General features: G+C 33.7%; 1 protein-coding gene, 1 long non-coding RNA gene and 1 pseudogene across 2 annotated transcripts; 1 reads left to right on the plus strand and 2 right to left on the minus strand.

Annotated features, from left to right (window-relative positions):
* Nucleotides 1-14,108, plus strand: part of LOC113689055 (uncharacterized) — a 188,844-nt pseudogene that overhangs the window by 17,187 nt on the left and 157,549 nt on the right.
* On the minus strand, nucleotides 197-1,466 carry LOC113690283 (uncharacterized). The gene is made up of 2 exons (XR_011814932.1): nucleotides 875-1,466; nucleotides 197-494 (listed from the first exon to the last, which is right to left on the minus strand). It is a non-coding gene; the product is annotated as an uncharacterized lncRNA (long non-coding RNA).
* On the minus strand, nucleotides 1,474-3,891 carry LOC140007642 (putative disease resistance protein RGA3; the record flags this gene model as incomplete). The annotated part of the gene is made up of 1 exon (XM_072050566.1): nucleotides 1,474-3,891. A coding segment is annotated over exon 1 (2,265 nt), but the record flags the coding sequence as incomplete, so codon positions are not given.

A 14,108-nucleotide genomic window follows, 5' to 3' on the forward strand; every position in this document is an offset into this window, starting at 1 on the left:
TTAACTTTAACCATTAGAATAAAGATTAACTTTTTATGCACTCACAGTGTAGTGATTTTTTTTTTAATTACTAACAGTTTTGGATGTATGACATATGTGTTTTATTTGAATTTCAAATTTGAATTCATGTTATTCTTAGAATAATACCATAAAATACGTGCGCTAATAATAGATTGTCAATAATACACTATACAGATAAGCACAATGTACAAACTGTCTTTTTTATTAAATGTACAGAAACTTACATACAATAGGACAATAATACTTTGAAGAAATAAAGACTGGTTTTTAACCACTTGAAATTCAATCTGGAAATTGGTAAGGTTACAGACGCTTTCAACAAATGATTTTGAATAAAGCAACTGGATATGCCTTTTCAACCATATGTACAATTATTTGAAATTTTACATGCACCCAAGTGAAAAGTTGACGTAGAGGTTGATCCCCCAAGGCCTTCTGCTGTAGCTTCATTTTGAGCCATCAATGAGTATTATCTGGAAAACAAAGGACAAAAGTGAAAAAAAAAGAAAAAAGAAAAGGATAAAAAGACAAGACATAAATGGAATTCCAAATTCAAGAGTTTACAGTTAGATATTGTCAGAAATTTAGTGTTATATATACTAGTTAATGACTTGCATCTTCTCAATAAAAAAAAAAACCATTCTAAACTATAAATGAATATTTCATATTTTCATTATGCATATGGATCTGTTAACACTTGATTCATTATTAAGCACATGTCATATTCTACAAGTAGTAATTATTTGTTTGTTGTAAACAAAATCAAGCCTTTGTTTGTTGTAATTCAATAAGGAGTAATTATTTGACTTCAAAGATGATAGATACATAAAAAAAAATATGTGAATAACCATACCTGAGCAGATTAATAGTTATCAGATATGTCAACTCGAGGAATGCGTGATATCTTTATCCAGTCATCTCTTGTTTTGTCAGAGTAACGATCTCTCAACTTGTTACAACATCGAATATTCAAATTTTTGAGAGATGATATCTTGCTGAGGATGCAATGCGGCAAAGCTTCAAGCTCTTTACAGTCCTTAATTTTTAGCTCCTCTAGACTCGGCATAATAGAGACCGCAACTTCTTCATCATCTTTACTTAAGTCTTCCCAATTTGTCCAATTTGTTAGGTACCCAAAATATAATTTTTTCAAATTTGGAAATGCTATTGCTTCAGCTGAGGATGATGACTCGAAGTTTGACAATGTATCAAGAGCATCACGACTATTCTCATGCAGAGCTTTTGCAACTCCGAAAAATTCCTTACCCAAATATTCCAGCTTTTCCACTCTGAGGAGCACAAGCTCTTCTAGGGATGATAGCTTCCACAAGGCAAGCAAGGATGAGATGTTGCAGGGCCCACTAATAGATAGCCTTGTGAAGTTATTGGCGTGAGACTTTGTTACAAGCCAACTTGGTAACCGGGCTCCTGGATAGCCATCTAGCCAAAGTTTGGAGGTGGTTCCATGGTTTCAATGCAACTTGGAGTTTCTATAAAGTGGGCCCCCAAGCGAAAGCACAAATCCATTTCACGCATGTTGATTTTCTTTTCGAGTTCCGCATTGCCAAAATCTACTTCTCCTTCAATTACAACGCGCAATATTTCCAATTGGTTCAGGTCCTTCAAAATTGACAAATCATCAAAGTTACTCCTGGTGATGAACCGAGTCAAAGTACAAAGTGACGTCAGCTTCTCGAGTCCTTGTGGAATTTGACGTAATTCAGAGGTCCCATGATTGAAAAGGTGCCTCAAGTGTACAAGACCTTCAATCCTTTCAGGAAGGCACGAAAGCTCTCTACAGAGAGTGATATCCAGAGTTTCCAAATAATATAGATCACATACAGCTTCTGGCAGTGTCACGAAAGGATTAACACTTAAGTCCAAGTGCCGAAGATGAATCAACCTTCCGATCTCGGCAGGAATTTCAGCTAGCTCACAATCGCTGAAAGTCAGAGTCCTCACGCACTTCAACCTGCAGAATAGATTTTGGGGAACTACTCTTCCAATTTCAGAAAAAGTTAAATAGCTCCTGAGCCTTCCAAAATCAACGACTCGAGAACTAAACATCTCCTCAGTGCCTTCCAAAATTGTTAGATGACGTGGTCTTTCACTAGATGAATTTCTTCCAATTCCACCAAGTGCATGACATTCATTTTTTGTGAGAAATTGTGCAAAATCATGCACTATGTCATGCATCTTGCACTGCTCATATTCACGAAACTCATAGTAATATTCAACATTTTGTATTTCTTGAAAAAAGGAACGCATTGCCAAATTGTTGAAGTACTCACGGCCCACTAGCTCCAAGCGCTCACCTCTTCGTCTTGGCCGAACATAACCTTGTGCTATCCATAGCCTAATAAGCTCTTCTACAGATATCTCATGATCTTTGGGAAAGACAGCATAATATGAGAAGCAACGTTTTAGCTCGGGGGACAACTCGTTATAGCTTAAATACAAATGAGGGAAAAGATCCATGGCTGCTTCCTCCAATTGCCATATCTCACTGTCCAAAACATTCTGCCATTGTTGTACGGTATCTTTGAACCGTAACAAGCTTCCCATAGTCTTTGCAGCAAGTGGCAACCCCTTGCACTTTTCTGCAATTTTCTGCCCAATTCTTTCTACCTTCTTGCATAAGTCCCCTGACTTTCTAGCAAATGCTATCTTTTGCATTATTAACCAACAATCAGAGTGAGAGATCATGCCTAGGCCGTGAGTATCAGTCGATCCCACCACTGTGGCCACTCTATGACTCCTTGTTGTCACCAAGATTACACTTCTGGGAGCCCCGTCCTTGAGAGCGTATTGGAAAGGCTTCCACTTTGAGTCGTCCTCTGTCCATACATCATCTAGGACAAGCAGGAATCTCTTACCGGAAAAAGTTTCTTTTATTCGTCGGATCAACGGATCCAACTCTGCATCATGAGAACTTTTTCCAGCATTCTCAAGGATAGCTTTCGCGACCCTTTTCTGGTCGAAAGGATCTGATACGCAGATCCAATTTCTAAGTTCAAAGTGGTTCTGCACTTCATCATTATTGAAGAGCAGCTGGGCGAGTGTGGTCTTTCCACTACCCCCGGCCCCTACTACAGAGATAACTTGAACCCCATCCCTTCCTTGACTACTACTCTTGGACAAAATTTGGTCAAGAACCTTCTCCATATCAGCTGCTCGACCATAGACCTCTGATTCGTCTATGCTTGAGGTAGTCATAATTCGTTGAAAATCATGAGAATCAGGAATCACCCCACTTGTAATAAACTTGAATTGATCTGCCTCTTCCAAAGTTAATTCTAGCTGTTCATTTATTTTCTTTATTTTCTGAGCTACGTTGCTACGCACAGGAACTTGTTTGAGACAAGAACAAAGGGATGGGATAAAGGAACGAACCTTGTTCCACAGTGTAGGCTGCATTCTGGCATTCTGATTAGTTCCCTTATTCTTTGCTCCGTGAATCTTGAAGTTCCATTCGTCCAGCACATCATCCATCTCATATGTTATGTCCTCAAGCTTTTCTAGCCAAATTCCAACACTTCTGTCCTTCAGCCTTCGTCTCTCTGCATCATGCAGCACTTTTTCAATGGTAGCCAACTTAGAGGAGATATTTGCCACCTCTTCTTCGACCCCCATCACCAAGTTGACCTTCGCCCCAAACTGCTTCACGGCAACATCACCCAATTCACCTATTATCTTTGGAACAAACAATTCAGCCATTGCAACGATAGAATACTACTAATATGATTTGGAAAGGATATTTGGTTGCAAATAGAAGGTTGATACAAAGGCGGACAACCAGATTGGTTACTTAGGACCACTCCTACAACATTGTTATATACTTGTTTTCATGCTACACCAACATGCTGGTCTTGACGACTTGGTCTTCCCAGTCAACTTTTATTTAATATAAAATGGGATGGATCCATGTTCTCCAAAGAGAGTTATCTTAGACTGGAGACAAATACTCAGGTCAGTTTAGGATATTTTTAAGGTTTGTTTAATGGTACTGAGTGGGTTCTTTAAGATTTTAATAATGCTTATAATCACAATTATTTTCCAATCTTCTTGCATTTAGAAGAATTTGGATTAATTTAACCTTTTTCAAAATCAAAGACGTGGGAATTGATTAACCGGTGCCTGAATCAGTGCCTTTCAGGCACTAGTAAGAAAGTCTTATTAAATATTTAATAATTGCTTTACCTTTTTATTTTTATTTTTTCATAAATGATCAAGTGTAGGATTTGTTTTCTCCTATCCACGGCTGACTCTTTGATCCCAGCTGTACATGACTAGTAAGTTATATTAATGTGGTAAAACTTTACAATATATGGACAAAGGTTGAAAAGACTATAAAAAGTGTGCATTAAATCACCGAGGAATAGAATGAATCCATTCCTCATCGTGACATGCGCTTAAAGTATAAGAAATTTGTCTAGGTCATGGTATTCATAAACATGCTTCACAATAAAATTTTGAACACGTTAATCTACTACCTATTTATCTCACGAATTTATTTATTAATAAAGGTGCTAAAATATAATAGTTTTCAGAAAAGCCTTGAAAACAATTATTTAAATCGACTTCTATTTTTTTCTACAAAAACATACACCATTTAGGCGATGTGTGATAATTTTAAGCTTTCACGTTCCGCTCTCCCCCTTTCTTGATATGATTATCTTGTGGGGAACAGATTGAAAAAACCATAAAGTATTTTTATTTATCATTTGTCAAGAATTGCAAATGGGAGACTAATTGTTGAGCTGTCTTTAGGAGTTGGAAACTTCATTAAGAAAAGATTCTGTTTTTGTATCTCTCCGTTGTGTTCTTTTGTAACTTTGTACATGGGCCTTATCTTCTTCTGAAATTCTTGGCTCCACAAAACTTATAAATGAAGTGCACTTTCAGCACTTCTAACTTGACAATGCATTTCAGTCCTTTTTAAAAATAAAAAAAAAATTGTTGCATTTTTTCCAGGAAAAGAAAGGAAAAATGTTGGGAATTTTGTTTGCCTCGTTACGAGTTCTTTAGCTCGAATACAAAAATATAGAGTGGGTGGTCACAATTGAATGAAAATCACTGCTGGATGCCGAACAAGAACATCAGAAAACAGTTTGGATATTTTCATATGACTACCAACAACCGCGTCAAACTGCTTTGCTTTTATTCTAATAAAGAGTTTGTTTGGATAACAAATTATCTCAAATAATATTTCGCTTGCATTATAAATACATTTTTTTATATTTCCAATCACCTTTTTATCTTACATACATCACATTACAAAAAGTACTAAAGTAATTATTCTAACTAATATTTCAAATAATACATCCAAACAATGGTAATAAAAAATAGGGCAAAAAATCTCAGCGGCCACTAAACTATTTGTCAGATCATGTTTTGGCCATCAAACTATTTTCGTCAGCAATTGGCCACTAAACAACTTAATCAGTAAATTCGTGACCATTTAGTCGATAATTACTCTTAATCTGTGAAATTAGCAGTACACGTGACAAAATACGAGGGTAATTTTATTTAACAACTATGCGACCGTATTATTCTTTTAATTTCTTTCCTCAAACAATCACCGAATGGAAAATTATATGGAGGAAAAAATAGCGACTCAATTGGGAGCCCCAAATCTTCAGCCACAAATCCAAGAAGCCGAAGAAGAAGACAAGAATGTCGAGGCGCTCTGCTAAACTTAGATGCTTCTGCAAATTAACAGCAACGACGAAAACCTCATGGACAAATTGGAACCCAGCAAGAAGATATGTTGTCTGCCCAGGACAGGCAAGATTTTTTCTGGAATGATGCCTTTACTAGAAGAAGAGTGAGCTCTGAAAGCCATCTTGCGGAGAAGCTCCCAGCCTTCGTGTGGGTTAAGAAATCTCATCCGGTGAATGAATCCTTTGTCGTCGACTGATGAAGAAGCAATCTTGTCTGCAACTCCGACATCCCGAGTGGTGAGCAGCACTCTGCTGGCGGTTGGTTTTTGAGACAAAAGTGCAATGCAGAGGCACTCCCAAGCATCGGCAGAGCAGACATCATCCAAAACAATCAAGAATCTCTTGGACTGCAGGAACTGGTAAAGCTTCTGAGCCAAGTCCAAATCTGAAAATGGGGCCATATCATCCTTGGCTCGGCAGACATGTTGCAGCAGCAAATCTTCCAAAATTTTTCTGGTGCGGAAGTCCTTCCCCACCATAGCCCAAGCAAAGCAATCAAAATGGCGGCCACTTAAAACCTCCCATCTTGCTTTACTGTCTAATCCACTAAAAATTACCCGGCACTTTTGCCACGTGTACTGCTAATTTCACAGATTAAGAGCAATTATTGATTAAATGGTCACGGATTTACTGATTAAGTTGTTTAGTGGCCAATTACTGACGAAAAATAGTTTGATGGCCAAAACATGATCTGACAAATAGTTTAATGGCCGCTGAGGTTTTTTGCCCTAAAAAATAAAACACATTCCTCTAATTCATATAGGGTTAATTCCACTTTTCACCTTTTACCCATGCTTAGATTTTTACTTTGATTCCTAAACTTTAAAATGAGACATTTTAGTCCTTAAAATAATAATTTTGTCCCACTTTGGTAAAATTGATGACAAAAGTGAGACAGATATTATATTTAAGTGAGACAAATATCGTTCTTTAGGATTAACGTGAAATAGATTTTATAATTTAGGAGTTAAAATAGGACAGAATTTGTACATTAAAAGACCAAAGTGAGACAAATATTATACTTTAATAAAGTAATTAAAGTTCAGTGGTTTAAGTAGGAATTCAGGCATAATTGAGCGGTGTAAAGTGAAATTAATCCTTGAAATATGTAGAATAGAAAACAACTGATACTATTTAATTTTTGGTTGAAATAAAAGGACAAAAGTGTGCAGTGTTGGAGACCAAGAAGATTACAGATTCGCGTCGGTTCCACATCGAAAAGAAGAATTACTGAGCAACTTCTTAATCAATTGGTGCTGGATTCCGTGATCCATTACTCAACTAAGGGGGTTCTTGGTTGGAGGGTATAGGAATCAAGAATTGGATTGAGTCCTAAAATTGTTAGGTATGGGTTTTGAAATCTTGGAATGAATCATGAAAATCAGCCACTCTCAATCCCCAACTAGATTGGAGGGTTTTGATGAATCTCACATTTGATTCCAAAATCTTTTAATTTTTTTTTATTTTTGGGATTTTTTTAAATATATACTAGCTCTGTTTCTATATATTAATATTTATTTATTTATATATATAATATTTTTTATTTCAATTTTGTTTTATAATATGTATATTAATATATATTTAATATACATATATAAATAGTTATATATTAACATATATTAATATACATATTATAAAAAAATTGAAATATATATTTATATAAATATATTTTAAACAAAATATTTATATATATAAATATATATTTATTTCAATTGATATAATATATATAATATACATATTAATATTAATATACATAATTGAAATATACATATTAATAGTAATATAATTTAAATATAATAAAATATAAATATTAATTGAAATATACAAATTGAAATATACATATTAATATATATTAATATAAATATTATAAAACAAAATTGAAATAAATATATTTATATAAATATAAATATATATAAATATATTTTAAACAAAAAATATTTATATATAAATATATAATATTTATTTCAATTGATATAATATATATAATATACATATTAATATACATAATTGAAATATACATATTAATATACATATTATAAAACAAAATTGAAATAAATATATTTATATTTATATAAATATAAATATATTTTAAACAAAATATTTATATTCATATATTCATATATATATATATATATTATATATATATATATATAGTGGATGGGTATGTGGGATAAGCATTTGAACGAGGAAGGAGAAAGATATGAAAAGAAAAAAGAAATTAAAGGTAAAAAATTGATTATTAAATTTGATACTCATTCCTTACCAATATTTACCAAGCACCCTCATTTGTAATCATATCTTTGTCCAAAACTTTAATATTTTATAATTTTGTTTTACAATTCCAATTTCTAAGCTTGAACCAAGCGCCCCCTAAGTATTGAACATATACAATAGTGAATAAATAAAGGATGATTATTCGATTCTGGAATATGGATTCGGAAAGGATATATATATATTTTTTTACTTAGGAGAAAGGGATTGCTTCCTTGGTACTACTCCTATTGGGTCTTGACTCTTTGAGCTTGATTTACAGCTTTTGACGATTTACTTTACATCTTTTTATGTAGTCCACAACTTTTGCTCAATTATTGCAAGATATTAGACGGTATACAAGGATCCATTCCACACAGCTCCACTTTTTGCCTCACATTTGAATTTACCAACACGATAGACCCCAAATGTTTCTTGCATTAACTATTTAAAGTTTTATCCTTCAAAAGAAAAAAAAAACTGTTTAAAGTTTAAGGGATATTTGGTAAATAGGTCTTATACTACGAGTTTCAAATTCAATCTCGTTTGGATTACTATTTTCTGAAAACGATTTGACATATATAAAGTAGAAAGGTGATAGAAAAATGTGATTACGGAAAAAGTAACAAATTTTTTAAAAAAATTTGCAATCCAAACATGTAAATCTAAATAAATACGATACACTTATTCTTTGGATTTTGTAATTAATTATTTTTTAAATAGGGATTTAATGTGTACTTATTTATTTGTCTCGTATCTTAAATTAAGAGTAAGAAAGCCATTTTCATTTTATATGCTACATTCCGCTTTTCTTTCATTTTTTGGACATCCTTTACTGTTAACATCTTTTCTCATGTGGCAGTGGGGATAAAGCATGAGAATAAGAAATTTCCAAGCGAACACGTATCGAAAAGACAATAGGGAAAACAGTCCAATATACTTGATTCCAAAACCTTTGCACATTTCCACTTCAACAGATAATTAGTACACAATAATCCACCATTTTCTAGGTATGGAAATCTGCATGTGGTGGAGTAGTTTGGTGAGACTTCGCTGTTGCAATCGTAGAATATCTCAGAAAGCTGTAGCTTTTTTATTTCTCATAACTTCAAGATAAACTACAGTCAAAAGGTATCCATTTCATCGTAAGGGGTCTCAGACTCTTAACTTTTTTTTTTCGACTGAGAAGTATCCTGACCTGATCAGAATCACCTGAATGGACCAGATTACTCTTCCTAGATTGTGAGAGTCCTACCCCAAGAATCACAGCACAGTAGCTCCCGAAAGTTGAACTTAAGACCTACTCCTAAAGAGTAGACTACGGAAACTGTCTGACTCTCAGCTGCCCCGGGGGGCCTCAGACTCTCAGCTTGTCCCTATAAAAAACGCGTTACTTATCACACTTGGTACCTAGGAATTGTGTGTGGATATTTTTGGACACAAGTGCCTTGTGGACGCAAGCCAGAAAGTCTTATTAAATATTTAATAATTATTTTACTTTTTTTTTATTTTGCTTTTGTTCTTTTTCTTTCATAAAAGATCAAGTGGGGGATTTCACCTATTCATCGATGACTCAAATCGCAGACGTAGATGACTAGTAAAATATCATACGAATTAAATTGAATTTCTTTGTCATATTTGTTTTATATTTTTTTCTTTTCAAAATGGTAAGTTATATTGATATGGTATACCTTAACAATGCATAGATAACGGCCAAAAAAATTATACAAAGTGTATACACTAAAGCACAAAGGAATAGAATGAATCTATTATTCCTCATCACGACATGTGCCTCAAGTATAAAATGTAAAATGATGTAAATCCTCACAATATTTTTCCATTAAATCATATTTGTTTTAAGATTTGTTTATATGTACAACGATGGAGTCTGCATAGGATCTACGAATATTTGTTAACTTCCCTCGTCAGTTTACACCTTATGCCCACCTCAAATGCCAATCGCTGCATGCTATGATTGAGAAGCTTAAGCAGCAACCCTTTACCTTTAATCATTCTTTAATTCACTTTTGAATTCTTTATTCAAAAAGATGGATTATCACTTTAAGATGGGTCACCGACCAATTTAGCAGATAGACCAAACATTAGAGACTAAAACTGCAACTCTCTCTGGAAATTATAAGATTGTAACACATAATCACAACAAATTTTCTTTGGTTTACTAATGCTTTTGCATCTTCCAAAAAATTTTTCTAGGGATTTCCACGTATTGAATTTGCAGGGTCTTAATTTCTTCAATATTTCCTGTGTCCTTAATTCTTCCTAACATTTTTATCGTTAACTTGTTTGGGAATTTCTAATGAAGAAAAGTGTTGGCAAACTAAACCAAATCTAAAAGTGTTTATTTGTTTATTTATTAGTTTTATTGGAGTTAGGTTTTAATAGTTGTGCAATTTAAGAATTTATGTTTTATTTGGTAATTTCTTGTGCAAGTGGTTTCTTTCTAAACAAATCTGGTAGATTATAAATAGGACATTATTTAGGGTGTTTTCTAGAGAGAATCTAGTAGAGTTTGTCACGTTTTCTATTATGGTGTAACTTTTTTCATTGTTTGAAATTTCAATAATATTGTGAGTTGATTATTTTCTTCTCTCCCACATATGTTTTGAGTGTTTTGTTTTATCCCTTCAATTTTGTAACCTTGCACATATTGATTATTATTAGAATCCTAAAATTTTGGTTTCTACAATTGGTATTAGAGCTAGATTATGAGTTTAGTCTTGGGCGTTTCTACTGCCAGAGAATTAGGACAGTTGTCGAAAAGTATTTAGTTGATCGAATTAGACCACAAATTTAGCTCTGAAATGTGTAGTTAGTGAAGGATTTGATCATAAGATTGGTCCGAAAATTGTTAGATTGTTGCGAGTGTGAAGATAGAGATCGGAGAGGAATTTTGTCAAATCTGTTGAGTGCTACGGGTTGTCAGATTGAAGGATTTGATTGGTTAATAAACTAAGAAGGCGAGAAAACTTGACAGAAGAGAGAGAAAAATTTATTCAGATATATGAATTGTTAAATAATGACAGAATATTAGAGAGATATCTGATTGATGATGACAGTTTTGGCATATTGACTGCTATGAGCACAAATAGACATACATATTTTGGTTGGGTTTTAGCAGTGGACAAATATCTTAAACAATGTAATTTGGATGATATTCTTTGTTGGGTTGATGCAAGTGAGTTGTCTAGTATATATAAGCAATAAAAGACCTTCTAACAACCATCATGTTAAACAAACGTATGGAAAAATCCCTTGTTATTAAGCCAACTTAAGGAAAAACCCTCTATGGTTATATTTTGCTTTTATTTATTTATTTTGTGCATAGGAATAAGGTAAGTTGTATTTGAGAGTTTTTATTTATTTATTTTGTGTATAGAAACAAGGTGAGTTTTATTGGGAAACTTTTGTTTATTTATTTATGTATAGAAATAAGGTGAGTCGCATTTGGGAGTTTTGGATTTTTTTTTGAAAATTTTATGAGTTCTAAGGGGTTTAATAGGTATATTAGCTAAAAATTTTGATTTAAAAAATTATTTTCCATGTCAAGAAGCCTCAAACTCTTTAATTTAAATAATTTTTGTCGATTTTTAATATTAGTTCAAACCACGAGGTACTGGATTGTATGATTTGAAATTATAAGGAACTTTTTCTATAGATTTACTTAAGCACAAGGGATTTTTCTGTATTATAACTCTAAAGGTGTAATAGGTCTATCAATTAAAAATTTATTTGTTTCTGATACAAATATTCGCAAAAGAAGAGCGTGTATTTCAAGCTCATTAATTCTGACGATTTTCGTTGCTTTTTTAAATTAGTTCAAACCATGAGATACCGGAGTATATGTTTTGAAACTATAGTTGGCTTTTTTGTATATTCACTTCACCTTAAGGGGCTTTTTTATATTTTATCCAAATAAAAAATCTCATGGTCACGTGCAAAACACATGGCATTTAACCATAATCATATTGGAATGAGCCCTAAAAGCACTAAATTACTTTCACATCTGACACCTAATCTGCACTAAACTACGATTGCTGCATACCTTATGCTACCTGCACCACATTGTCATCTTCTCCTGCAGTTGTATAAAAAGTTTTCTTACCAATCAACCTTATATATTCTTGAATAATCTATGTTGCATTATTTTGATGCCTGGAACCCACAATTACAACCGCAAAGTCTTACCGAATTCCACCACTTGCAGATTTCCATCTCTAAAAAATGGTGTATTATTGGGTACTAATTGGCTTTCCCCGTCAGTCCACAGCAGCTTCCTCAAGTATTTCAAATTAGCCGGCTCGTGCCTTTTTCTATCAAGTATCAAAAGCAACCTTATGGTTAATTTAATCTCCCTCGTTTTGTTTTTAGCTCCTTAACTTGTCAAAAGGGATATGTTCAAGGATGATGCAGATTTTCTACCTAGCATTGACATCGACTGGGTGTACCTTGTTACAATCATGCTACCTAAAATCGTTAGTACTAAAATAAAACTCATCCTGTTCTTAATTCAAAATCATATTTATCCTCCATGGAGAATTCTAGAAGTGAAGCCCACCGCCTGTTTTGTTTGATACTGAGAGCTAAATAATCTCACAACTGAAAATGGCAGAAATAGAATCTAAAGTCCTTGGAAAAAAGATATAACAAAAATAATTAAATTAATTAGCTCTACTCCAAAGGGCATTCAAATTGTAGTAAGATATTATTTTAACACAATTGATATCTAAAAAAAAAAAAAAGAAACTAACTAAAAAAATACTAAATCTTTCCAAGACTCTTCCAACTTTTCTCAATCAGAGATTCATATTCTATTTCCTTCCGCAACTCTTCTATGAAGGTAATTAAATTAAAACATATTTATTTGGAAGAGAAAAAGAAAGATGCCTACCTAGTGTCCTATACAATATCTAAGCCCAAAAAAAAGAAGAGCCAATGAATGAATTGAAAATCGAAAGTACTAATTACTACATCATAACTATGCCTGTAAAGTGTGAATTGTAGCCTCAAAAATCCATCAACTATCTGAAATGAATTGAACTAAATTCCTCAAAAATTCTGATGCTAGATTCTTCTCAACACTCTTTCCCGTCATTCCCCAAACCTTTACTTGATGTTGCATATGACCAGACCAGACCATGTGAGATTTGCTCTGATGAGAGCTTTGGACTGGTCTAAGGACCCTTGAGCAGAGTAACGAGTTCAAAGCTAAACTACTCATCCTTTCCTTTCATCCTATGTGGGATGGATCTCTCAATGTCAGTTATTTATTCAACTTTAGCTTGCTTTGGGAATCATGTCCAATTCAATTAATATTGGCCTTAGTCACAATGGCATGATTGGATTATTGTTTGCAAGTTGATTGGATTTGGAGTTTGGACTGGTCTAATGACTCTTGAGCGGAGTCACGAGTTCAAACCCAAACTACTAATCTTTTCCTTTCGTCCTATGTGGGATGGATTTCACAATACTAGTTATTATCTCAACTTCACCTTGGAAATAATGTCCAATTCAGTTAATATTAGCCTTAGTCATACTGGCATGATTGGATTCTTGCTTGTAAATTGGCTGGCAAACTGGGTAACTAGCCCAATTAAATTGCGCACCTTACATTGATTATAAGTCAATCAAGTGAAAAACACTTATAAGGTGTGTTTGGTTCTCTTTGGAGATCTAGAATTGGAATTGGAACCGAATTCCAAATATGCAGTTTGGACACTGTCAATGCTAGAGAATTAGAATTTAATTCGAATTCTATGGGTTTTCAATTCTACAGATTCAATTCTTTAGTAAGATCTGAGAATTACAATTCTAATTCCACAATTCACCCCCTAATCGGGTTCGTATGTGGATCCTAGATGAATTAAATTAGTAAAACGGGTCTCTCTCTCTTAGCACAGACCTACCACCATTTCTCTGCCTCTTTCTCCTCCACATCTTCCTCTTCCGCCTCCTCTGCCTCCTCCCATTGCTGACTCCTCGTCTCTCCTCTTACTCATCTTCCTCCTCCGCCTTTTGCCACCATTGAACATCTACTCTCATTTATGCCTGTTTAGTCTTCTCGGCATTATACATTGGGGGCATCCCTTATACATA

The sequence above is a fragment of the Coffea arabica genome, chromosome 5c, assembly GCF_036785885.1.
Source record: "Coffea arabica cultivar ET-39 chromosome 5c, Coffea Arabica ET-39 HiFi, whole genome shotgun sequence".
Lineage (NCBI taxonomy): Eukaryota > Viridiplantae > Streptophyta > Magnoliopsida > Gentianales > Rubiaceae > Coffea > Coffea arabica.